The following is a 27,761-nucleotide window of genomic DNA, read 5'->3' as shown; positions in this document are numbered from 1 at the left end:
TCCCTCTGTTCGCTCCTGTTTTTCCTCTCTCCCACTCATATGTGCCATATATAAGCCATATAGGCAGTATGCATGTGTGTGTGAGTGTGTGTATATACCTACCTATCAGTGTCATGCATGTGCCATATTCTCAACAACTCCTAAAATATAAATGAATAAGTAATTTGCATATGGAATCAGCTGTACATAGATGAAAACATTAAGGAATCTTCTTGAAGATGCCATTTAAAAACAGACCAATGTTGGAAAATGTAATTCAATTCTTCAGAGCACCATATGTCTGTTGTTAAGTGCACAACACTTGTCAAGCACTCCAAAACATACTTTACATTCAAATGAGGTGAAACAGTCATTGAGTTGAGAGAGAAAGGCTGGTTGTAAATCTGTGCCTGTCTTAGCTTGTGTTTGGATGGACTCGGGTTGGACTGGCTCATTTACAATTAGGGCAGATGCTGCAAGTTGATTCATGTAATTGATTGTGATATTATGTCAACGATAGAATAATAACCAATCAAAATCAGAATTAGCAATTAACTGGATTTTTCGTTGGAAGAAGGAGGGAGACTTTGTTTACTGTTGGCATGCTATCTGTTTGTAAATTGCATATTAATGACTCATTATGCTTTTAATTCTGCTAAATGTATTAATCAGGCTTACTAATAATGTGCTCTCCCCTTCTGCCTGTGTGCTTGTCTAACCTTGATAGGTTATAATGCCCATGCACAATCACTCTTTGGACAGAGTGAAGTGTGTTATTGCCGAATTGTTTAGCTTGTCATAGATTCTCTGAGGACACATTTGATAACTTTGAATGGCTCTTTGTGCACACTCTCCTCCTCACTTTTCAAAGTGCTGGTGTTCTGCTTGTTGAGGATGATGAAGGTCATCCCTTGTCATAACGCCTTTCAAGGCAGCAACGCAGAGCGGAGTGAGCAGGATGATCTGTGTGTCTATGAACAGCCAACTGCTCTCCACTCAAAATACACTGTAGTTATTGCTCAGCAGAGCCTTTCTCGCCACAGTTCCTCCCACAAAGTTCACTGCAGTATTCTGTGAGGAGAGAACATTTGTGTAAGGTGTTAATTGTACCAAGGAAAACTGTGCTCCTACAACAAGAGCAGAGAGATAACCACAAATATAGATACAAGTCATTCTTATGTAAGCTAAAAGATCCCGTCCTAGCAGAGGCTCAAATTGTGCCTATTGAGAATCTGAAAGTTTGGACTGTGTGTTTTATGTTTGTTGTACAGGTTAGGTTTTATATTTGTGAAGCCCTAAACAATCTAAATTAATTAATTGTATTACATATCTCATTGATTCAAATTAATTGCAAAATGTGAGATTGAATGATGTATTGATCCTTTGCTGAAATAATCTAATTTAAACAGCTGCTGGTTTGAATGATTAAATCCCTGCAGAGTTGTGCTCATTGTCTTTCAGTTTTATCCAGACTCCACTGCTTTGTGCTACGCTGCTACAGAGGTCACATTACTACATTCATAAGTGTGCATACAGTATATTGCCTATGGTATCTAATTGGACTAGCTGCTCACGCACCAAGTTCATCATGAATTTTAGAGATTACCCTCCAATCAAAGACAAGTCAGTAGATGCTGTTGACCTTTTTTTTAACATGGACATTGGGCACAGTATCTGGCATACTGTCGATCATTTGGTGCTGTTTTACCACAGTTTGTGTTAGCACATGTATAACAGGTTTACAGTTGCATCAAAATGTTGGTTTAGTTCATAGTTGACTCTTCGCAATTTTCTTAAACCTTCAGTTTGGCTTGGTGCTCTGGGTCATTGCATATTTAAATTAAAAGGTTTATTTCTCAAATATAGGACAACAATTTCTCACATATTTTTATAATCCCTCTTCTAGCATAGGTCAGCTTTGAAGAACAATGTTAAAAAAATGAATACAAATGATTTTACACAACATACATATGTACATATGAGCTGTTGTTTATTACATTTCATATGGACCTCAAGGCAAGGCAAGGCAAGTTTATTTGTATAGCACTTTTCAACACAAGGCAATTCAAAGTGCTCAAGTCCATCCCATACTGGAAATGACTGACTATTTATTTGTCCATTTGTTGTTGTATTTAACTTCAAATTCCAGTACAAGCAGAAATGGTCTTGGCTCTGGTTGTGGTCAACATTAGTATTTATTTTACAAGACAATTACAACAATAGTCAGGCAAATTTCTCACATGCCTAATACACATGTAAATATTTCCCACAGTTTGGTGGTGTCCTGATTCAGGAGATGTTCTCTCTTTTTACATTTGCTCTTTTCCCCTTTCCCCCAGTGGATTCTCTTGTTTTCATCTCCTTTGCTCTGGGAATAAGGCTGACGTCTATTTATATGCTCAGATGCTGGAGAGATGCAAGCCTGTGGGAATTCTTTACAGCTCTCCTAGTTCACTCTTTCTCTCTATCTCACTCTCTTTCTCTCTCACTCCCTCTCTTGTTCCTTCCCTCATCTTTTTTTTTTTTAGCATCTGTAGTTCAGGGTTAACCTATTTGTTCATGCTGCCAATACATCAACTACAGAGATACTGGGTTCTCAATTATCTTTTGATGTGTGGATGGTGATTGGACTGTAATGACCCTAATTGTGTTCTTTGAGCTACAAAGCAGCAGATTTCTAACCAGTCGATTTGATTTATTGATTTATGAACCCAGTTTATTGCATAAGAGTTCAGAGGATGTTTAGAGAGTTTTCTCACATTGAAAATATAAATATATCCACGCACAGAAAACTCTACTCCTGAAGCACAGTGAGACACACACACACACACACATGCTGATAGATACATAATATTAAACTGCTGCAGACAGAAACCCCCTCTGGTAGTGTAATTCCCACGGAAATGTTATTCCAAGTGGATTATGCATATTAGATTGGTGCAGAATAAAAAAAAACATTATTTCTACATTAAGAAATGTTGCTTAAAAATGTAAGAACCCATTATTTTCATATAAATAAACGTAAAAACTTGAAATAAGTAATCACATGCATTACTGTTTTATTTTGTACAATATTTATTTAATAACAAAACATGAGTTTCACCCTGATTTCAACTGTAGAACTCTCTTCTGGTCTTACACATTTTCTGAAAAAGTCATATCACTTCATTAAAAACTGATAATGATCATAATCAGCGAATTAGTCATCAACCTGTTGATGGTCAGTGGAGCTTTTTAATTAAAAATGTTTTGTTTTGGATAACAGTGCTCCCATCAGACGGAAATGATCAAATATATCCACTGCAAAATCTGAATGGATTTTAGCCTGTCAGATATTTCACCTTGATAAATTGCTGTTAGGAACTGTCGTTTAACATTGTGAGCTTTGGAATAATGCCTGAGCAGATACTGTGCTGGTCATGATGACTCTGAATCCTTCAGGAATGCCAGGGATGACATTCATAAAGCAACTGCCTTGAATTTGTCCTTGCCTCGCCTGTGCACTTTTGCACTGACTGCAGTGCTCTGTCAATACATGGTGTATAGTGTTGTTGGTGTTTCTGCTGTTTGCCATTAATAACTGCAGCAGGTACAAACAGAGGCTAGAGGTTTTCCTCAACATCTCCAGGCGCTGTGTTCAGCTCAGACACCAGCTGCCACCTGGAAAGAGAGGGCACATGTTACCGGGAATAACATGGATGACAGGGCAAAATGTTTAATAGGCAGTGCAGTCCAATGATAGTCATGTAAGAAGTGTAAGATATTACTCGATATGACAAACCTTCATTCAGTTATCAAGAGTTGTCATAATAAGGTTTTGTGGTGCTGTGTCACTAACATTAAGGTTCATAAACGTTTAAACAGACTCAAATCAGGAGTCTGCATGTGACTGTATTGTATTTGCTATCGTCAGCATCAAAATATCTCTTCACGTGTGCACCATTTTTCTCTCTGCCCTCATTTTGTTTTAATACAAGTCGATACGGTTGACTTGTTAGACTGTGTAGGGGCGAGTCTAGGCTGAGCTGCTGTGAGAAAATCTTGGCCTTTTGACAAAATGTTTAAGTCCCAACTGAAGCCCAACACATCCAGCTTGATGGAGCCAAACGTCAGCTCCCTGAAGTGCCACATTCTGTCTCTGGCTTTCTGTGTATACTAGTACTGGTTATGTGTGCATGTGGATAGTTAAAGACATAAACCTGGGTTTAATTTGTATTTCAACAATGATCTCCAAACCGCACACCGAAAACAAAAGGACTGGATGTAGTAGTTTTCCAAATCATATTCTGTTCAACTGGAAACTTTATGAATAATTGATGGTAATTATTTGAATCTCTGTTGTGTAATTTGTGTCTCCTCAGCAGCCTGTCCAAATTATTCCCTCAAATTCAGCAGCAATGACAAACATGACAAACCGTAGCTGCAGGTCTGGTGGTCGGGTTAGCAAACATGTGTCTCTCAGGCCATACATCAAACTGGACCTGGACAGTGTTATGGTTGTTTTTCTTGGCCCTCCTGAAACACACTAAAACCATTTATCTTCCAAACTACAACAAGGTTCTTACATTTCTCAAAAGTTGTTTTATATTTCAGGGTTTTTCTTTTTCAGTTTGGAGCTTTGAAACTTTTTGTTCAACATTTTTTTTTCTGATGGCTGGATACACTTTAGAAACTGTGCTGTTGTGGTTGTGTCTCTGATGTCAGTAGATTCACTTTAGAGTTCACTGCAGGGGCTTGAGCAATAAATGTATGGAATCGCTCATTTCCTCATACCCCCAGACCTCTCCGACAGGTGACGAGTACCACTCTATGGCACACCACTCTTAGTACATAACTCAGTCACTAATCAAAATAAGTCGTTATCTTGTTTTCAGAGTTGAAATCCCTATTATCTCTGAATGTACCCTAAGGTCCTGCTCTGGTGGGTGTAGTCAGGAAAGACTGGGCCTCTGAAAACAGCATCGCCCTCTCCTGGTCAGAAGTTGAACAGCTTCCCTCAGACAAAGTGGACTATGAAGTCAAATACTTTGAGAAGGTAAAGTGTTTTATCATATTTTAAAAGACAGTTTGACAGTTTCTTTGATACCTTTATGTGCACATTCCTTTATGTTAAATGGTTTGAATTAGTTATTCAAGCACTGTAATGCACCACAAGTGATTACATACAAAGATAACAATGTCCATGTTAGCATGCAACCGTTCGTAAATGCCGAGCCTCCATTATGTCTTGCTTTCTGGACTTTGTTCACTATCTGCTCAAAAGGATGAAAATATTGTGCTTTGTTGCTTTGATAATGGGTTTATGGAATCGCTGTTTGTGTCTCCAGCCTAAACTTGCTCATTTTTATCTTTTTAGGAGCAAGAGCAGCTGAGCTACTCATCGACACGGACCAGAAACCCTAGTGTGGTGGTGAGAGGCCTCAGACCCTCCACTGTCTATGTCTTCCACGTTCGCGTTCGCACTGCTGTTGGCTACACAGCGTACAGCCCCAACTTTGAGTTTGCTACTGCGGCTGAGGGTATGACTTCGGGAGTGAGCATGAGGCAATTGTGTCTTTGTTTGTGTTTACACTGGCTATGTTTTCAGACTAACGGCAATGACGTTCAGCCGTCCAGTCAGTAGGATTTGTGTTGAAAATGTAATGGATGTATTGTTTTGCGTTTTTAAAACAATGCACAGGAGAGTGTTAAAGCCAAGGATGTGAAGTCATCAGTGATGATCAACAACCTTATAAAATCCCAAGAGACATTTTATGGTCATTTTCTGTTATGGATCAGTGGAACTCATCAGTGCTTCTTCAGGCATGAGCCATTTATTTCAATGTTTATAAGCTCTGTAAGTTCTTGATGCACATATTACGCTCTGCTGATTCTAATCCTGAAATATGCAGGAACGCACATCCTCCTACAAGATACACACGTTAGGTTATGAATATGTAAATGTCCACCTACACTCTCATACCACCATATGCCAGTGCATCTGATGTAATTTCATTTATATACTTAGATCTTGCTTCTACAAATGTGCCATCTACTCTCTCACCTTATTCTACCCATTAGTAGTACTGTAGTGCCACTGATTTAGACCTTTTTCAAAGGTTTCCTTTTTACAGTCGCTGCATTTTATACGAGCAGTTGGGGAAGGCCAACAATGTTAAAAAAGTACATCTTAAATGTAAAATGGGAGTTTCTATTACTAATTACATTTGTTGATTCCAACAGACTTCATGTAAAAATGTAACAACACAATACCAAAAATATTATGTTTCATCCACTGGGTTAGTAATTTTCAGCAGCTTTGTATCACAAAGTAGTGACAGCTCTCTGGTTTAAACTATTGCAGACAGCTGGTTGTATTAACACGTACTGACTGTGTTGGTCTTGTTTTGTAATTACTCTCCTCAGATCCTGATATCGCTGATCAGGGTCAAGTTCTGGTGGTGGTCACAGCGGCTGTAGGAGGCTTCTCCCTGTTGGTCATCCTAACACTCTTCCTCCTCATCACTGGACGGTAAAAAAAACCTTCTTGCTCTTCGGGGCTGGCTCATTGCTAACACTATATACACACACACACACACACACACACACACACACACACACACACACACACACACACACACACACACACACACACACACACACTTCAGCTTCACATCATCTCCAGAGAGACGCTACAACCAGAAGGCTGTTAATGGACTCTCCTTTTGCCACCGACCAGACACTCTTATTTTCCAAATGGCTGAACCAATTTTCTGCCTAATTACTCAGCGTGTAATGCATGTACCAGCAGTTTGCTGCATCCCATTAACTTCCACAGGTTAGCTCAGACCATTGTTCTCAGTCTGCCTCTGGTTCACAGGGTTTTACCAATGGAAATACTTATTCATAAACAATGAATAATGGCGCAGAATCTGTATGCAATTTGTCTGAATGTATACCTTATTATGGTATAAGATTAAGTGTTATTTGAAAACACAATGTGCAAACTTAATTTGCTGAAAAATCATAATATGAACCTATCTCACAAAGAAAAAAAGATGCAGGTGTTTCCTGGATGATGTCTATAAACAGATTCTGCATATCAATGCAGAATCCGTGCAAAGGAGCAAGAAATTGGTGATGGAATGTGCTTTGGCTTCCGTTTATAATCTGAGTTTCATTAACTAATCACGTTTGAGCGGGCTTTGGTTTCATGCAGATAGACAGTCAGTGTTGGGAGAAAAAGAGGCACAAATGCAATCATCCATCCTGAAGATTTGTGTGTGTTCTTTATCTCAACATATGCAATGGATGTACTTTTGTAATGGGTTGCATTTCTTGGAAGTTACATTACTTGGATATACACTCCTGCTATTTCTGGAGTCTGTCCTTGCCATACCTTAAAATGTGAACATTGCTGATAGTTATAAAGATTGGAGGCAATATTACTGTATATATGATACCACAACACAGCTTATAAGATCTGTCTGTCAGAAACCGGTTCCTGTCCTGAGTAAACTACAGAGATGTAAATGTTATTTTGTATATTGTTTTAGCCTTATGAGCTGCCAAGAATTGGCCACACAAAACAGTACAGAGCCAGCCTGCATGATGTAAATGAAAAGTAACAATGCCTGCTTTAACTTACTTTTCTCTATCACATATGTTCATTTAAGTGTAAATATCATAAAGGTGTGTTTAATCTAAACAGGCATATCAAATATTTTCATATGAACTTTCCTAAGGCACATGTTTTAAAGTATCAGCACATTTTGATCCGATGATGACATGGTATGTTTTTTACATGGAAGATGCAAATGTTCCATAGCTACCTTCGTCCCAGACTCTTTCTCTCTATGGAGACTAAGCCTTGAAAGCCATGAATTTGTAAGACTGTGAGTGGGATAAAAGCAAGGAAATGGAAGTAAATAAAAAATAATTACATAAGTGCAAGGACAAAAATGACTACTTAAAGAATGACTTATTCCGCCAGAGATGTCTTGCAAACCATATGATTGGTGATGTTGCAGCAATGTCTGCTGGCGGAAAAAAAGTGTTCACTTATCCACCTTTTGTCATGAGGGCAGTAAACCTGTTAGTTAAGTGTCTTTTGCTGATCATTTCAAATCATTTATAGGGTGAGACCTCTGAGAGGGAGAAGAAGGTGATGAAAAAGACTGGGATGAACATTAGACTAGAGGAGTATTTATATGGGGATGAAGTGATTATTACTCCGTGGCACAAACTCTGTGGTTCTTCTTTACAGGTGTCAGGGGTACATTAAAGCCAGGATGAAGTCAGAGGAGAAGAGGAGGACTCGCTTCCGCAGTGGACACGGTACTGTACATCCAAAGATATGAATATAGTTTGTATTGTGTAAGTCTGCTTATATATGTGGTTTTTACAATAGCTTGTATGGGTTTCATTATTGGTGGACCAACATCATTTTTTCGATGGCCTATATACTGTATAATGTTTATTTATTGTTTTTTTTTGCATCTAATAATATTCAACGATTTAATAATGATACCAAATGAGATACAAAATTGCTGAACCATAACTTTATTTTATCACTGTTAATTGTCTCTGTTTGCTTAACCCTTGTGTGGTGTTCATATTTTTGTTATTCAGCCAGTGTTCTTGGGTCTGGTGGACCTGCTGCCTTTTTGGGCTTCAATTTTATGTTAAATACTCAACAGATGTTTACTTCATCCCAATTACAAGCAATATAAACAGCATATATGCTTAATATTTGCCCTTTTACATTTGTTAGATCACATTAATGAATTAAAGTGCTACTTGTTTTTTTTGCCCGCTGACCGGCTGGTCCTGTGGCTCGTCCTTTTTTGTAACTAGCTGATGCTCAATCTCATCCTCTATTTCAAAGTCACTGTCAGACTCAGAATTCTCAGAAATGTGATCTTCACATTCTGAAACCTCTTCCTCTTCCTCTACATCATCATCAAATGGTTGTCTCTCTTCCAAAATCATTTGCAAGGCCCTCTGAGCAGAGAATCTTTTGGCCATCTTGATCAGTTGTGATAAGGACCCAAACTGGCAAAGCTTTATTTATTATGTCTCGCATATACAGTCTATAGTCTCGCCTAAAATTTGCAGCTAGGAAAGAATGTGAAAAATAAATGTAAAATTGGTTCCCGCAAGACATAATGCAAGAATGTGAGAGCATACAGGTGTCGGTGCTTGAATTTATCAACAATGTTGCAACCTTGTGCGGGAATGTCAGGGGCAGAAACACAAAAGTCACACACACACACACACACACAAGGCCCAGACAGGAGGAGGACCAAGTGTACATGTAGGTACACAGGACCTACAATTTTCACACTTTTGTTAGCCCCGGGTCCAGTGGACCCGAACACCCTGTATGTAATATAAATGTGTAGGGGGGGTGTACAGTGGGTGGTCATTGAAAATGTGTTCTGATATATGTTCTTCACAGAAAATGAGCCAAGGCCATTGAGTGTGAAAAAATAATTGATATACTTTTTCTTTAGATAAATAATGAAACCCGGTCCCACAGACCCGAACACCATACAAGGGTTAAGTGGATTAGCACTCCGTGTGCTGTGAAAATAAATAAATGTCCACACCTAATCAAAAAAATCAGTGTCAAAATATAAGAATGAAAAATAGATAGATTTTTACTGCACCTACTGTGATGGAAACTTCTGAAGCAATGGAGACGAGACTCAGAGAGACACAGAGAGAGCAGGAACTTTGATGGCAAACACTGATGGTTTATTTGGAGCTTCGAGGTGTCACAGCGGTTGCCAAAGCCAATTCTGAAGAGCTCTACCCCAGACCCCGGTATTCTGCTAGTTCTGAGAGAATAATCAACATGCTGCATAACAAGATAAAACAGGAGGAGCACTATAACACCTCTATCAGCTGACGCCAACAGGCAGGAATAGGGAGATAAAACACTGAGAGCACTTCAGCCCAAGGTTGCATGCAAGGGCATGCCTCACTGTTTGTACTGCAGTACAACCTGATAAACTGATAAACAAACTGATAAATTGATGAACTGGGTCAAAGTTAGGGGCCTAGAAAAATATTTCCCCAACACCTATACTGTATGGACAAAAGCATTGGACCACTCATTGAATTCAGGTGTTTCATTCAGTCCCATCGCCAGATATATCAAATCAAGCACCTAGCCATGCAGTCTGCCTTTACAAACATTTGTGAAAGAATGGGTCGTTCTACAGAGCTAACTGAATGCAAACGTGGTACTGTAATGTGATGGCACGTTGCAACAGTTGCAGTTTTCTTCTCTCTTCTTCACTTTGCAATTAGTGGTATTATTGCAAAGGGGAAACGTTTAGGAACCACAGCAACTCAGCCTCCAAGTGGCAGACCACGTAAAGTTACAGAGCGGGGTCGCTGAGTGCTGAGGTAAAGTGCTTAGCTCGTGCGTGAAAGCCGCCAAAGCTCTACTGACTAAATAACTGCAGAGTTCCAAACCAGCTCTTGCATTAATATCAGCACCAAAAGTGTGCGCCGGGAGCTTCATGGCATGGGCTTCCATGGCCGAGCTGCTACATGCAAGCCTTACATCACCAAGCACAATGCCAAGCGTCGGATGGAGTGGTGTAAAGCACGCCGCCACTGGACTCTGAAGCAGTGGAAACGTGTTCTGTGGAGGGACCAATCACGCTTCTCTATCTGGCAGTCTGATGGACGAGTCTGGGTTTGGAGAATGCCAGGAGAACCTTACCTGCCTGACTGCATTGCGCCGACTGTAAAGTTTGGTGGAGGAGGGATAATAATAAAGGAAGTGTTTTTTTCTAGGATTGGCCTCGGCTAATCTTAATGCTTCATTTTACCAAGTCAATGTTGACTATTCTATGCTTCAAACTTTGTGGAAACAGTTTGGGGAAGGCCCTTTTCTGTTCCGGCATGACTGTGTCCCAGTGAACAAAGCAAGGTCCATAAAGGCATGGTTGGATGAGTTTGCTTAGAATTGGCTTTGGCAACCGCTGTGACACCTCGAAGCTCCAAATAAACCATCAGTGTTTGCCATCAAAGTTCCTGCTCTCTCTGTGTCTCTCTGTGTCTCGTCTCCATTGCTTCAGAAGTTTCCATCACAGTAGAACTTAGAACCTTTCTTTTTAAAGATAGCTGCAGATTTTATTGCTCCACCTCTTACTTCTCTTTTTAACCTCTCCCTCAGCACAAATACAATTCCAAAAGTATGGAAGTCTGCTTATGTCTTGCCTTTACTAAAAGGAGGGGAGGCAACTATTTTAAATAACTTTAGGCCAATCTCCAAATTGTCAGTTCTGGCTAAGGTGCTCGAACGACTTGTGAGTGAACAAGTAAAGGAGTTTTTATGTATAAATGATATCCTGTCTAGACATCAGTCATGATTCAGAAAGAAACACAGCACCATCACTGTGACAATGAAAGTGGTAAATGACATTACTAGTATTTTGGATAATAAGCAGAGTTGTGCAGCTCTGTTTATTGACCTTTCCAAAGCGTTTGACACCGTTGATCATCGCATTTTAAAGCAGAGGCTACTCAGTATTGGCATATCCAGCCTCTGAAAGGTCCCAATGTGTTCATTTTGATGGACTGTCTTCTGAGTGGTTAAACATTTCTAATGGTGTACCACAAGGTTCTGTTTTAGGACCACTTTTATTCTCCATATATATTAACAGCGTAGGTGATAATGTGGATGAAGCTACTTTACATTTGTATGCGGATGATACCGTGATGTACTGTGCAGGTCCCTCCATTAAAGAGGCTGTTGTTAAATTACAGGCTGTTTTTAACATTATTCAGACTCAGCTCTCTGAACTAAAGCTTCTTTTAAATGTGGATAAAACCAAGGTAATGCTTTTTTCAAAAGCAAAAAAGACACCAGAGCCTGTTTTAGATATTGTAATACGCAAGGAACAAAACTTGAAGTTGTTGCCTGTTACAAATACCTTGGTATCTGGCTTGATGATTGTCTCTCTTTTAAACTTCATGTCAATAACCTGCTTAAAAAACTGAGGGTTAGGCTAGGGTTCTTTTTTAGAAACAAGTCCTGTTTCTCGCTTGAGGCCAGGAAAAGGCTAGTCACTGTGACCTTTTTACCTGTGCTGGACTATGGTGATTTGTTGTATATGAATGCACCTGTCAATTACCTGAGCAAATTGGATGCTGCGTATCACAGTGCTCTGAGATTTGTCACAAATTGTAAAGCGCTTACACATCACTGTACACTGTATACCAAGGCAGGTTTACCGTCACTCTCTGTACGGAGGCTCAGTCACTGGTACACTTTTATTTATAAAGCTATGTTGGGCAAACTCCCGTATTACATCTGTTCTCTGGTAAAGCAGAAAGTTGCAAACAGCTATTGTCTGAGATCGCAGGATGTAGTCTTGTTAGATGTACCAAGAGTAAGGACTGTCTTAGGTAAGACAGCTTTTATGTGCGCAGCTCCACTTGCTTGGAACAGCCTACAGTCCAAATTGAAATTGAGCAATTTTATTTCTCTGAATGTTTTTAAGGCACGTCTGCACGAGATGCTTTCTGACACTATGGGTGTTTGTAAGTGTTGGTGAATATGTAAATATGATGTCCTCTATTGTTTGTTTTTATGTTGTTTTTATGTTTCATGTGGAACTAAATTGATGCAGGTCTCCCTTGTAAAAGAGATCCATGATCTCAAGGGACCTATCTGTCTAAATAAAGGTTTGAAATGAAATGAAATGCTGTGGAAGAACTTGACCTGCCCGCAAAGAGCCCTGACCTCGACCCCATTGAACACCTTCGGGATGAACTAGAACAGAAGAGGTTTCTCAATACTCTAATTTCCCCTCCTCGACTCCTCGGTCCTCCGGTAGTGACCCGGAAATGGATTTCAGCGCGCCATGTTGAAGGACATCTCATTTCTCTAAATGCACATCGAGGATCGAGCGTCGAGGAGGCTCTCTGGAGGAGCTCTAACCGAGGAGACACTGATGGTTCCTCCGCGGACGCATTTCCGGGAACGGTGGAGGCGTTACCACGGCCGGACTTATCTCAGCCAATGACAGCTCTGCATGCATCCCCTGGATATTATTTTAGAAACTGCTCTCATCGCGACGCGATGTTTACAGTGAGAACAGCTGTGAGGTCCGTGCAGAAAGCAGAGCAGTGTGTAAAATATATATCACTCAGTATAACAGGCCTACATTACACTCTGTATTTGTATGCTGTAGTTTAGTGGATATCTACAAACAAAGAGTCGATATTTCTCAAAGACCATTTAGTGCTTCACATAATAAAATACACAACGGCTGTATCCTGATATATATTATATGCTTTAGGAGCTGTAGGTGTGTGTGGTACAGTGTGTAGGTGTGTGTGTGTGTTGTACAGTGCGTAGATGCGGCAGACAGACTGGTCTCAGTTGGTTTGGTGTCCGATGCAGACTTTTAATACTTGTATACAACTTTTGGCCCGTAATTTCAATTCCCCATTTCAGCGACCGGGGGGGGGGGGATATATCCAGTCTCTGATTGTGTTACGTTATTATGAGAGTGCTCTCATACTTGTTTGATTCTGAAATTGTATATATTTATATAAATATGTGTGTGTATATGTCCAACCCAGTCTCACGGCATTTCGTGTTCACCAACACGATTTTTAATCTATTGATTCGTGTTCACCAACACGATTTGCCCCTTTTTTTCGTGTTGCACAGCACGATTTTAAAAGCAATGTATTTCTACTGCCTGCAGCACGTCTTTTTCTCCGGTCGGGTCGAGGAAGACCGGAAGCTGTGTGGTTAATAAAAACATGTTCTTACTCAATATCAAGCCACAGTTATTGCTTTTATTTGAAAATCGTATAATTTCGGACTTTTGTTGCCGTCTGTGAGGAAAATAAATGGGGCTCAGAGCCTCAGGATACTGAAATCTGTATTTTTAAATCTTTTTTTCCTTCTAATTTGTTATTCTTTTCAAAATAACACACTGTTATTTACTCACCAATAACACACAATTATCCTTGCTTTTATTTATTGGTTTGAATTCCATAATCTCGGGCTTTTTTGGCGTCCGTCAGGAACTGAATTTCAAAATAAAAATAACCGGAAACAGACGTAGGCATTTCGAGCGATTACCCAAGATCCTCAGCTATGGTTTTAAGCTCGCTTATTGGATGTTTTAGCCGTAATGCATGCTGGGATTTGGTGTTTATATGATATTAAATCCGGAAAACATTTTAAAAGAATAAAATAATACTTAATTCCGAGCGCTCTTGCTTTTCTCTTTGAAAGTCATCACATAACGGCATTGTAATACACGGTTCGGCTGCATTGTATATTACAGATCTGCCGTAGTTCTTTATTTATAGAGCCCTGATGAGAAGACCTTTGGAAAAACTGAGAAAATGCCGCCCAAACTGAATACTTGACGTGGATCATAAATATATTCAACAATTAAACAACATCTTCAATTTCTCTTCACACAATACGTCTCCTTGCAGTATCAACACTAATTCGGCTGAATTTTACATTTGATCTAATTCACAGATAGGTTATATTTACACCATAACGGTGCACAGCTGATATAAAAGGACTGTAGTTTTTAAAGATATTACTGATTTTCTTTGAATGTAAGAATGTAAATACTGAGTCTGAAATAGTATAGCAATATGCTGTAAAATTATGTGAAAGCATGCATAAAACTACACATTTTCAGATGTTGTACGAAAACAAAAGTGTCCTACACTAATAATACAAAGTTATTATGGCTGTGTGTACCTTGTGTGCACCGCCTAGTGGTTAAAGCACGTTATTGAATTATTGTGATTTATTTGTTTAAAAAAATATTAAGAGTACATACTTTCATAGGGGGAAAGTATAAATATAGAATATAAAAAATCAAGAAGATACTATAAGTGATCTCTACAATAAAACAGTTTAGTGCAGAATGTACAAAGATATTAATAGGAGGAGGTGCAAAACAGAAAAACGAATTAACCTTTATTTAAACATTAAATAACAGATTAAGGTCTTCTTTTAAATAAGAAAAAACACTTTGGGGGTATCTATCTACAGATAAATATTAAGCCTGACAAAGTACTTAACGTCTAATATATTGCTTTCCTGCAATGTTAACTATGTTGAAGCACTTATTTTAACTGATATTATACATATGAATTATACTCTTATGTATGTAGATAGAATAAGAAATGTGCAGAATATGACAGTTTAATGGTGGAGGTACACACATATTGATAGATGTCTTGTAATGCACTGTTGAGGAACCTGTGACCCAAGTGTTTCATTCATTGCATAACTACACCATAGTTGTGTATATGATATGTCAATACACCTTTGAAAATCTTGAAAGGGATGTGCAAAATAGCCATAATATACAGTCTTTAATTAACTATTAGTAGAGAATAACGAGTAATGAATATACTTTATTACTCGTTTCCATTCATGTCAATTGCAGATACATGTTTAGTCTTCTCAAGCACCAACTATCAAATATCTCTCCTGATTGTTGGCACTTGACAATCACCTTACCTGAATTTTACTAAGGTGTAACTAAAGTCTGATTTAAGGGTTGTTTATATTTCACATAATTAATCAGAATCTGCAAAGTAACTCAAATAAATGCAGTGGAGTAAAAATACCAGGTTAACCTCTGAATTGTAGTGGAGTATTACAAAGTAACAATGAGCTGTCATGTGGGTATTAATGCTGCACATTATGGACACAAGCGATTTTCACCCATTTATTAATTATATGTTTTACATTTGATAACACCAATGTGTTTAATACTGGCAACTTCTAATTGTGGGAAAAACGAAAACGTTCAGTAGAGACGTCCCATAGAACATTTTGCGAAACACAATAGCCAGCATGTGTAGTTCTGGGGGGGGCGTTCGATTCCAGTTTTGGATAGTCTGGCGTGGTTTCGTTCCATTTCACACAGCTGTTTGACGCTCTGCGTAACCTTACGGGTACTGTAGTCCTAAACGATAGCTGGGGATTATGGGTAGTGTAGTGTCTTCGGCCATCCTAAACTCAGAAATGTTGACAATCGCAATGATGCTCGAAATGTCCCTTATAGGCCTACGTCTGTTTCCGGTTATTTTTATTTTGAAATTCAGTTCCTGACGGACGCCAAAAAAGCCAGAGATTATGGAATTAAACCAATAAATAAAAGCAAGGATAATTGTGTGTTATTGGTGAGTAAATAACAGTGTGTTATTTTGAAAAGAATATCGAATTAGAAGGAAAAAAATATTTAAAAATACAGATTTCCGTATCCTGAGGCTCTGAGCCCCATTTATTTTCCTCACAGACGGCAACAAAAGTCCGAAATTATACGATTTCAAATAAAAGCAATAACTGTGGCTTGATATTGAGTAAGAACATGTTTTTATGAACCACACAGCTTCCGGTCTTCCTCGACCCGACCGGAGAAAAAGACGTGCTGCAGGCAGTAGAAATACATTGCTTTTAAAATCGTGCTGTGCAACACGAAAAAAAGGGGCAAATCGTGTTGGTGAACACGAATCAATAGATTAAAAATCGTGTTGGTGAACACGAAATGCCGTGAGACTGGGTTGATATGTCCGCATCTGTAGCCTGTTATTGTCTCATTATACCGCACTGTGAATGAATTAAAAGTAAATATAGCCTATAAGTCGTCATGAACACATCTGTCCATCAGACAGAGGGCTGCTGTGCCTCCTGTCATCATTAATGGACGTCTCTTTAAAATGACCGCTCAGAGGAGAGGAGTTCTCATTTCTCTAACTGCCTGCTGCTTCCCCTCCTCTCTCTCCTCGGTTCCTCTCCTCAGTCCTCCGCTCGCATCTCCTGTGGGCGGGACTAAGTATCGAGGATAGGAGTCGAGGAGGGGAAATTAGAGTATTGAGAAACCTCTAGAGATTGCGAGCCAGGCCCTCTCGTCCAACATCAGTGTCTAACCTCACAAATGCTCTTCTGGATGAATGGCAAAAATTCCCACAGACACTCTCCAAAATCTTGTAGAAAGCCTTCCCAGAAGAGTGGAAGCTGTTATAGCTGCAAAGGGGGGACCAACTTCATATCAATGCCTATTGAAGGGGATCTCATAAAAGCTCCTGTAAGTGTAATGTGTAGGCAGTGGCGTTTTCTCCCGGAGGCCAACGGAAGCCAGGCTTCCCCTGTTTTTTCGGATTGTAGTTATCATTTAAGCTTCTTAAGCCCCTGCCACACGAACTTCTGTGACAACAACTTCACGGACGGCTTCCTACCGGGGTGGGAAAGATTGTGAACCGCCTCAAAAACGGGTCGACGCCAGTCCGCAGGGACCAGCGGTCGAGGCTGGCCCGTGGAGACGTCACACCACAGCTTTGCGCCAGAGTCACCGACCGTGACCTCCTCCAGGCGTAATCCCGTGACCGAGGCCTTGAGGGTCTGGACCCCGTGGTCAGAGGCCTGGTCAGCGCCCATGCGGAGGTAATCGAGGCCCAGCTGCACAGCTCCGATGACCGCTCTGGAGAGGCAGTCCGCGACCACGTTAGCCTTGCCAGCGATGTGTCGTATGTCCGTGGTGTACTCGGAGATGTACGAAAGCTGGCGTTGCTGTCGGGCGGACCACGGCTCAGCCACCTTGGACATGCAGAAGGTCAGTGGCTTGTGATCCACGAACGCCGCAAACTCCCGGCCTTCCAGCAGGAAACGGAAGTGGCGAACCGCCAAATAGAGACCAAGGAGTTCTCTGTCGAAAGCGCTGTACTTGCGCTCCCTGGGAGTCAACTGGCGACTGAAAAAGGGGAGCGGTTGCCAGGCGCCGTCGACCCATTGTTCATGCACCGCGCCCACTGCGTAGTCAGACGCGTCGGTGGTGATAGCGATGGGGGCCCTGTGTGACGGGTGAGCCAACATGGCGGCTTCGCTCAGGGCGGCTTTGGTGGCGTTGAAAGCGACCTCCCTTTCAGCCGTCCAGTCTATGGCCTGGCCGGGGGATTTGTCCCTGAGGGCCTCGTACAGCGGGCGCATGGTGTGGGCCGCCCGGCGGATGAACCGGTGATAAAACGTCACCATCCCGAGGAACTCTCGGAGCGCCCGAGCTGTAGGCGGTCGTGGAAAGGCAGACACGGCCTCCACTTTCGACGGGAGGGGGGCGGCCCCGTCCTTGCTGATGAGGTGCCCGAGGAAATGGATGGAGGACAACCCGAACTGACACTTCGCCGGGTTGATAATCAGGCCGTGTTGGTTGAGCCTCGCGAAAAGGACCCGGAGATGTGCCTGGTGCTCTTCGGAGGAGGAGCTGGCGACCAGGATGTCGTCTAAATAGACGAAGATGAATGGCATGTCTCTGAGCGCTGAATCCATCAGCCGCTGAAAGGACTGAGCTGCGTTCTTCAGTCCAAACGGCATACGCAGGAACTCGAAAAGCCCAAACGGCGTAATTACTGCAGTTTTGGGGACGTCCGAGGGGTGCACCGGAACCTGGTGGTAGCCCCGCACCAGATCCACCTTGGAGAAAACCAGCTTGCCCGCCAGGTGTGCAGAGAAGTCCTGGATGTGAGGGACCGGGTAGCGGTCTGGCGTAGTGGCGTCGTTAAGGCGGCGGTAGTCACCACACGGTCGCCAGCCACCGGCTGATTTAGGGACCATGTGAAGCGGCAAAGCCCAAGGGCTGTCTGAGCGGCGGATGATGCCCAGACGCTCCATGTTGACGAACTCTGACTTGGCGACTGCCAGCATGTCAGGGTTGAGCCGCCGGGCCCTAGCGTAGACAGGGGGGCCTTCAGTGTCAATGTGGTGCTCTACTCCATGTTTGGTAGTGGCAGCGGAAAAGGTGGGCTGCGTCAAGTCGGGAAACTCACTGAGAAGGTGCTGGAACTTGTCGCCCTGTGAGAGTGAGCTGGAGAGCCCGCTGAATGACGCCTCGCCGCGGGTACACGTGAACGAGGCAAACGTCAGTGCGTCCACCAGGCGGCTGTTCTTGACGTCCACCAGCAGTCCGTGAGCGCACAGGAAGTCTGCGCCGAGGAGAGCGAAGGAGATGTCAGCCGTGACGAAATCCCACTTAAACCGCTGACCCTCGAAGCACAGGTCCACTGTCTTTGTGCCATAGGTGCGAATAGGGGTGTCGTTAGCGGACGTTAAAGGTGGGCCGTGGCCTCCACCGGCAGCGTCCTCCACGGTAGCCAGCAGGACGCTTCGCTGGGCTCCTGTGTCACAAAGGAGTCTGCGACCAGAGAGGGTGTCCCTGATGAACAGGAGCCGGTTGGATGTGCCCACGCTCGCGGCCACTACCGAGCGCAGGCCTTGGCGTTTCCCGTTACCTTGTAGGTGCAGGGAGGACGGCACATCTTCGCTTTCGCCCCATAGCGTGCATGATAATAGCACAGGCCAGGGCTGGAGTTGCTGACGTCGGCCCCGGAGCTTCTGCTAGGTGGCATGCCTGTACCAGGGAAGGTGCCGCTGCGTGTCGGGGCCAGCACCTCCGGGGCAAAACGCTGGGTTGCCAGGAAGAACCGGTCAGCTTCTTCGGCCAAAGCGCGGGGCTCAGTAATAGCCGTGTTAGCGAGCGCTGTCTGTACATGCGGCGGCATGTGCCGAAGAAACAGTTCTATGAACAAAAAATTAGGTTCTTCCGTACCCAGCAGGCTGAGCATCATCTCCATGTGGTCAGAAGGCTTGTTGTCCCCCAGGCTATGAATAGCGAGCAGGCGTCGGGCCCGTTCCGACCGTGACAGCTCGAAAGTCTTTAGCAGGAAAGCCTTGAACGCTGCATATTTATCCTGGGCAGGAGGAGATGTAATAAAGCCCACCGTCCGGGTCGCAGTGGAGCTCCCCAGCGCCGAAACGACGTGAAAATAGCGTGCTGCGTCGTCAGTCACTCCGCGGAGGGCGAACTGAGCCTCCGCCTGAGCGAACCATGCAGCTGCAGATGTCTCCCAAAACTCCCACAGTTTGAAAAAAACGGCGTTACCATCCATGCTCGGTTCAGTCTCGGATCCTTCAACAAGACTTATGTCGGGGTCACCAATGTAGTGCCGAGAGACGGGAGTCGGAGGCGGGGTATCAAAGTTACAAGCTCTACTTTTATTTAGCATCTGAACACACATGTAAACAACTTCATGCCCGGGAAGCGAAGACCGGCGGAAACAGGAAGTCCGGCTCACTCAAATGTCCGTGCGGAACAATACCCCAACCCATAGATCCGTGGGTGAATAATGTCAATCACCACAAGCGTCTATTTTGCTGGCCATGTCTTCTTTTTGACAAGGATTCGTGCTCCCTGAACAATCCTTGGGCAACTTCAGGATCCATCGACCTTGCCAACCTGTCACGGGCAATTGAGAGGCACGGTAAATCCAAAAATCACGGATTGTGTGATTGTCTGCATACATTAATAAGTAAAATGCTTAAATTAATAAGGAGAGAGTTTCAGCTGGAGAGTGCGTGCGGACCTTTCCGTTAGATAACAGGCGTGTGCAAGTCCTGCATCTGTGTGATACAAATGTGTTCATCTGGTTACGTTATTGACCACCCCCCCACCCGCCCGACCCAAAAAATGGGCTTCCCCTACATTTTTCCCTACGCCACGCTACTGTGTGTAGGTGTTCTATCAATATCAGTAAATGGCAGCATCTTCCTGTTTTTGAAGAGACAACACCAATTTGGAAACCTGGTCCTGAATACAACAATAAACAATGTTAGTGTAGTGGCCTCCCCTAGTATTGGTTCCATGAAATGCTTGAACAAATTAATTATGTTAGGGACCATGTGTTCTTCAACAAACTGCATGCTCCCACTCTTACAGCTTTAGTTGTGACACACACGTTCTACAAAGACCGGTTACCATTTGCCTAGCTTTCTGCCGTTTTTTTAATACAGTTTTAATCAAGAACCACCAATCACAGTATCTCATACACCACCATTATTTGATTGTAACAACATGTAAGTAACCACTATAATGTTTGCACAGTTACAGGATTGATCGGAGTGTGGTCCTACATTTGTAGATAACATCGATTGGCCCCACAGGGGAGGCGTTTTATTCTTGAACGGTGACACAACATTGTTCTGTTATTTACTAAGACAGTTCAGTGACACATTGAAGGATCGATCTGAGGCCTGCAGGAACACAAGTGATGCTCTTGAGACAAATCCAACCATTCTATCATCTGTTTGCCTGTCGGTTCTTAATTTGTTCTCCTTTTCCTACAATGTACCTAAAGTTGGATAGAATTTTCTTCAGATCCATTTTATTGTTTAGTATATTAATGTTGCATATCATCAGTCATCTTATTTTACTTGCAGCACATGACAAAGAATGATAAGAATCTTTCTATTACAAATACACGATAAAGCCTTTTCTTCAAATATTATCAACATAATTTAAGTAGAATCCTTTGCCTCCCTGCTGTCTGTCTTTGTTGTTGTGGTGTGCTGTGGAGGCATCACCTAGGCAGGTTCAACAAACTGAGAAAAGGCATTTTCTAATATAGAGCCGAGCTTAGACGCCCAGGAGACAGAGGTAGAGTGTAGACCCCAAAATGGAAGGTTTCTTAGACAAAGCCTTCAACCCTCTATTGGAGCTGACACAGCTATAAAGTACATTTAGTCCCCAGCTCATCTGCTGGAGGTGTACCAGGGGCTGTTATCATTTGTGCCAGTCATCATGCACAGTGCTCACTGTAGCAGCGTCCAAGCCTCAGCCAGGAGGATTCTGAGGCCTGGCTGCCTGTAATGTCTTCATACGCTGCTCTGGGGCATTTTTCAGCCCCTTTTGCTTTCTTTCAATTTGTTTGTGTTTTCTCTTCGTGCCTTGACAAAATGACAGAACATGTTTACAGTATAACACAAGCATACAGTATACAACATTCATTATCAACTCATATAGTTGAATCAACTTCTTTCGCATAGCAAAATGAAAAAATAAACAACATTTATTTATTCTTCATACTAACGTCTTAATGCATGCAAACAATTGGACAAGGGAGTAGAAGATGCAGTTGAGCAAAATGCAAATCTTTTTTTTTTTTTACATAAATCGTTTAAGAAAATATACTAAGCTCTGTTTGGGGTTTTACTATGGTATGTGGTGGGATCAAGATGGATAGAACTTGATTGCATCATGTTGCAGAGGTGCTCTTGTATTATGTCCAATTATTGTGTTTACAAATTGATTGGGGATTGTGGGATTCACAAATCATGTGAACCATGTTTCCGTTTTCATAACGACGAAGAAGAGCTGATGGTGCCACATCTGTAAACCTCTGAGGTGTTACATTGACATTTCGGCAGATTTTCCGTGTGTTTGAGATGTGTATATGTGGGTCAAATGTTCATGTGTCAATAATTTTTTTTTTAACATTGCTTCTCTTTCAGTCCCCTTCTCAGGGATAAAGTCTTATGTGGATCCAGATACATATGAAGACCCCACTCAGGCTGTCGAGGAATTTGCCAAAGAGATAGAACCCTCATACATATGCATTGAGAGGGTGATTGGTGCAGGTAAAATGGATAAAAACATGTAAAAACTGTACGTACACACATGTATACAAGCATCAACTCATACTGCAATGTACATGCATTTCCTGCTTTCATGGCAGGAACAGCACAGAGGTCCCCTGTGTGCAAGAGAAATACATAACACCAGATAGAAGAGGTTATATAATACAATTATGTTAATCTACGTATGTCCTAAACTCCTATTAAGGATTACACAGGCATTTTGTAATCGAGTATTTGTCACATTTTACGTTGAGTAACATCTTTATTTTATGAGAAACCTCATAAAGTTTGAATTAAACATTGTACAGCCACTCTTAGAAAGCTGATTGTAAAGGCAGTGATGCTGACTATGGATAATAATGTTCGCTGGATCGTTACATCTAACAGATTGTGTCTGCTATTTAGCCCATGAGTAATTATGCTGGTGCCTCCCATTGATCTAGTTTCTGTAACATGGGCTCCATCTGGTGGAGGCAGTGTGTCTTCCACATATCTTTAAATGGCAAGGCAACTGCAGGAGTCCATACTGAATTGTGTTGACACAATTATCTGTTTTACATTTTGAAGTTTTAGACTAACAAACTGTGAATCACAATATTTATTTCACATCCTTTCTTACAGGCAAACACATTAAAATGTCCCAATTTGGGATCAATCATGTATCTCATCTTGAAGTCTATCTTATACTTTACAAAGAACAGGAAATAATGATAACTTATATGGGCAGTATTTATGCAATACATGTATTGTTTTCACAATTTCATTATGTTGCTGTGAATACTATTTTGAATCAGTCTTATTATATATGGCAGATGCACCATTGAATGCATTGTGTTGTTTTTATGACAGGTGAATTTGGAGAAGTCTGTAGTGGTCGGTTGCGCATACCTGGAAGGGTGGACATTGCTGTGGCAATAAAGACACTTAAAGGTGGCTATATAGAACAGCAGAGGAGGGACTTTCTGCGAGAGGCTTCAATAATGGGACAGTTTGACAACCCCAACATCATCCGGCTGGAGGGAGTGGTCACTAGGAGTAAGCTGTGTTACTGTGTTTTGCATAGCATCAGCTCATTCCTCTTTAGTCTCTTTTCTTTATTTGTCACTTAACTCCTGTCTTTTGCCGTTCCCTCAGGCAGACCAGTAATGATCGTCGTTGAGTACATGGAAAATGGATCACTTGATTCCTTCCTCCGGGTGAGAGGATTCAATATGTTACAGATGTTTATTTTTATTTAACCAGGAGCAAAAGACTAATTGAGATTAAAAATCTTACCTGTAAACCTGTTCCCTAAGATAATATTTTCCAACATTACATTACATTACATTGCATTACATTACATTACATTGCATTACATTACATTGCATTACATTACATTGCATTGCATTACATTACATTGCATTGCATTACATTACATTACATTACATTGCATTACATTACATTACATTGCATTACATTGCATTACATTACATTACATTGCATTACATTACATTACATTACATTGCATTACATTGCATTACATTGCATTACATTACATTACATTACATTACATTGCATTACATTACATTACATTACATTGCATTACATTACATTACATTGCATTACATTACATTACATTACATTACATTACATTGCATTGCATTACATTACATTACATTACATTGCATTGCATTACATTACATTACATTACATTGCATTACATTACATTACATTACATTACATTACATTACATTGCATTACATTACATTACATTGCATTACATTACATTACATTGCATTACATTACATTACATTGCATTACATTACATTTAGCTGACGCTTTTATCCAAAGCGACTCACAATAGTCTAGTGGGTAGAAGGGGATATCATGCACCCCCCTGAAATATACTTTTAATCAGCTTTTCTAGATTGAAAAAATTGTGTAGAAAACGATTAGCTATGTTAAAAAGTTGAAAAATTGTCCCACGTATATTTTTTTCCCAAATTAGTGTTTATTTACCCTAAAAATCGAGTTTCACTCTTTTTACACCTTTCACTATATCTCAGCCATTATTGCAGATAACTGAAAAAAGGTATCCAGATCCATGTTTTGAGGGTCAAGGAACACAATAAAACTATTCTTAAAGTGATCACATGTGTCTGTGGCATGCTATTATGCTAATTAGTGCCGCCATTACAAGAAAATAGCATTTTAGTCTTGTACCAAGAACGATGCACCGACACCGACAGAGAAATATTCTTATAATCAGTGTTTCCTTAGTGGAAAAAGTATGTAGAAAATGATGAGCTATGTTAAAATGTTGTCTGGATGTCCCACATGTATTTTGTATGCAAATTAGTGTCACCATTACCAAAAACTGAGTTTTCACACTTTTCACTCTATCTCAGCCAATATTGCAGATACATGAACAAATAATGTGTCTAGACCCATGACCAGGAAGACACAACCTTGAAGAAAACAGAATCATATAAGTACATCAGGTTTCATAGAGCCAAACATTTCAAGTGCTACTCAACTGGCTGTAGATAAGCCAGTCCTTTATAAGTGCTCTGTTAGCAGTTCTTTGTTAGTAATTATATCGCTCGAAGTGGAGTCGAAAGAGACGAGTTTTCAGTCACATCATATTGATCCTCTCTATCTCTCCCACAACCACTCCAGACACGTGACGGACAGTTCACAGTGCTCCAGCTGGTGGGCATGCTGCGCGGCATCGTAGTTGGCATGACCTTTCTTTCAGAAACTGGTTACATTCACAGAGACCTCGCAGCTCGCAACATCTTGGTGGATGAAAACCTGGTGTGCAAGGTGTCTGATTTTGGTATGACCAGAGTCCTAGAAGATGACAGTGAAGCAGCCTACACTGCTACAGTGAGTGTGGATCTACAGTTACAGTTACTGCAGGATACTATAACCTCATTACAGTTAGAAATGCTGAACACCTTATTAATACGTTTTTTCTGTGTTTATTTTTTTGTGTCAGGGAGGAAAGATTCCAATACGCTGGACAGCACCAGAGGCTATTGCTTATGGAAAGTTTTCCATATCTAGTGATGTATGGAGCTACGCCATTGTCATGTGGGAAGTGATGTCATATGGTGAGAGGCCGTACTGGGAGATGTCCAATCAAGATGTAAGCTGCTGACTACATTACACCATCAAAACCATTACATATAATTTTCATTGGTCATTTGTATTTAACTCATTGATGTTTCTCTCAGGTCATTTTATCAATTGAAGAAGGCTATCGTCTGCCTGCACCAATGGGCTGCCCTGTTACTCTGCACCAGTTAATGTTGCACTGCTGGCAGAAGGAGTCTAACCTGAGACCACGCTTCAACAACGTGCTCTCTTTCCTGGACAAACTCATAATTAATCCCAGTCATCTGCTGGCTCTGGTGAATGATGGGCAGAGGTTAGTATCAACATATACAAACATTTAGCAAAGGACCATACTGGTGATTTTGCAGTTTTAAACGGAAAGAGCTACATTGATTATTCCGAAAAGTTCTCAAAAAAAATATTTTAATAAAGTTACCAACTGCTGCTTTAGTTAAGCGTTGACAGCTTGAAAATACTCTGTCAATGTGATAGAGGGGTGTCAGTAGATGAGAATAATATAGTTTAACATGGTATACATATATGTAAAAGCTACATTATTAACTGTGATTAAAGACTCATACCACACCTCAGACAATAACCTTGACCCTTTTTAAGGCAGTTTAAGGAATGTGTCTGAAAATGATTTGTAATAATGTTGTTGAAAACCACTGGCATGGCAATTTGAAAAAAAATTTTAGATCAACAATTATGTTAACTTGTATTTCCAACTTTCTATTTGTCTCCATAGTTACCCTGACTCCCCAGAAGACATGCCAGACTACCCTCTTTTCATCTCTATTGGCGACTGGCTTGACTCCATCAAAATGAGCCAGTATAAGAACAACTTCCTTGCAGCAGGATACACAACACTGGATTCAATTTCAACCATGAGTATAGAGTGAGTGAAGCCACATTTTACAAAGTGCAGCTACAGTATCAAAAAGCCCACTAAAAGGAAACAAGCATCAAAGGAACAGAAAAAGGGTGGAACTGTAATAACATTGACATCACTTTTAACCATCAGCAAGACATTTTCTGTACAATATGTATATGTATATCTATATAACTGCTAGTGAGACAATATGTTGTCCTTCCTTTCTAAATGTATTTTTTGTTCATATTATAATTTTATACCAATGTGCTTGTTTCAGGTTTAATACAAAACTTCTTCTCCTCTACAGGGACATTAGACGTATCGGGATCTGCTTAATTGGCCACCAGAGGAGAATCATAAGCAGCATACAGTCTCTTCGCCTGCAGCTTCACCACATCCAACAGAGCGGCTTTCAAGTGTGAGACCCTCGCACAAACACAGACTGTGTGTCTGACACACCGAGCCGGAAACAAGACCGACTTCCTTGGCATCGTCATGTAACTAATTGCACAAACACCAGACTGTAAGGTGTAGCAGGTAACACTCGGTGCTCCTGTGGGAGTGCTCCGCTGCTAGACACACATTTGGTCTAGTTAATTCACTCATCATCGTTTGGACCACCATCAATAGAGCCTCCACAACAACCAACCTCTGTCACCGTCGGCCAAATGCGGTCTCTCTATTAGCTCAGCAACCACTAGCATTCACTTGAATGTAGGACTTATTTTCTCTATTGTCCGTTCAAGTGTTCACCAATACCTCTTCTCTTTCCAAGTGACAATCCAATGGTTTCTATTGACTTTGATTGGTCTCAAGACAGTTACCTCATGACCAGAGAAGATGTGGATAGGATAGAAGGTACGGTAACAATGGTACAGTATGCGATTTTAGTGACAACGAGTCAAGCTGGTTACTGAAACAATTCACCAGGAACAGAATAGTAAATACAATCATGTTTTTTGAGCTTAAGACCACTGAATGTCAAAAGATTTTATAGAGATGTATACGTTCTATCATGATAATGCAGTATGTCTTGTACAAAAAGTCTTGTGAAAGTTGTATGTTTTATTCAGTATGGTTGTTCCTTAATAAACAATCCTATTTTAATACTTTGTTTTCTCTCAGACTCTATCTAACCACTCAAGGCTCAAATCTCACACACACACACGTATCCATGGAAGCATGCTCTCTCTCTCAAACACACATCACATGCAATATAACTGTCCTCTTAATTGTCACTCAGGAGATTGACACGTTTTTTGGACATGCAGAACTGTCAGGTGAATGTGTGGAACAGGTGCTTACAGTAGGTTAGATGACATAAGATGTCATTTTTGACAAATTTGA

General features: G+C 41.2%; 1 protein-coding gene across 1 annotated transcript in view; it reads left to right on the top strand.

Moving 5' to 3' along the window:
- The window catches only part of LOC117546406 (ephrin type-A receptor 6-like), a 97,857-nt gene extending 70,336 nt beyond the window's left edge, over positions 1 to 27,521 (top strand). Inside the window, exons 9-20 of the mRNA XM_034216626.1 lie at positions 4,890 to 5,014; positions 5,336 to 5,498; positions 6,385 to 6,490; positions 8,225 to 8,295; positions 22,316 to 22,441; positions 23,291 to 23,476; positions 23,576 to 23,637; positions 25,100 to 25,309; positions 25,422 to 25,571; positions 25,660 to 25,853; positions 26,289 to 26,438; positions 26,722 to 27,521. Of these exons, the coding sequence (XP_034072517.1) occupies positions 4,890 to 5,014; positions 5,336 to 5,498; positions 6,385 to 6,490; positions 8,225 to 8,295; positions 22,316 to 22,441; positions 23,291 to 23,476; positions 23,576 to 23,637; positions 25,100 to 25,309; positions 25,422 to 25,571; positions 25,660 to 25,853; positions 26,289 to 26,438; positions 26,722 to 26,836 (1,658 nt within the window). The 3' untranslated portion in view covers positions 26,837 to 27,521. The remainder of the gene's footprint in view (positions 1 to 4,889; positions 5,015 to 5,335; positions 5,499 to 6,384; positions 6,491 to 8,224; positions 8,296 to 22,315; positions 22,442 to 23,290; positions 23,477 to 23,575; positions 23,638 to 25,099; positions 25,310 to 25,421; positions 25,572 to 25,659; positions 25,854 to 26,288; positions 26,439 to 26,721) is intronic.
- The last annotated feature ends 240 nt before the right edge of the window (positions 27,522 to 27,761 follow it).

Source organism: Gymnodraco acuticeps, unplaced genomic scaffold (assembly GCF_902827175.1).
Source record: "Gymnodraco acuticeps unplaced genomic scaffold, fGymAcu1.1, whole genome shotgun sequence".
NCBI lineage: Eukaryota > Metazoa > Chordata > Actinopteri > Perciformes > Bathydraconidae > Gymnodraco > Gymnodraco acuticeps.
The sequence above is the reverse complement of the archived record's forward strand: the minus strand, read 5'-3'. Positions and strand labels throughout refer to the sequence as shown.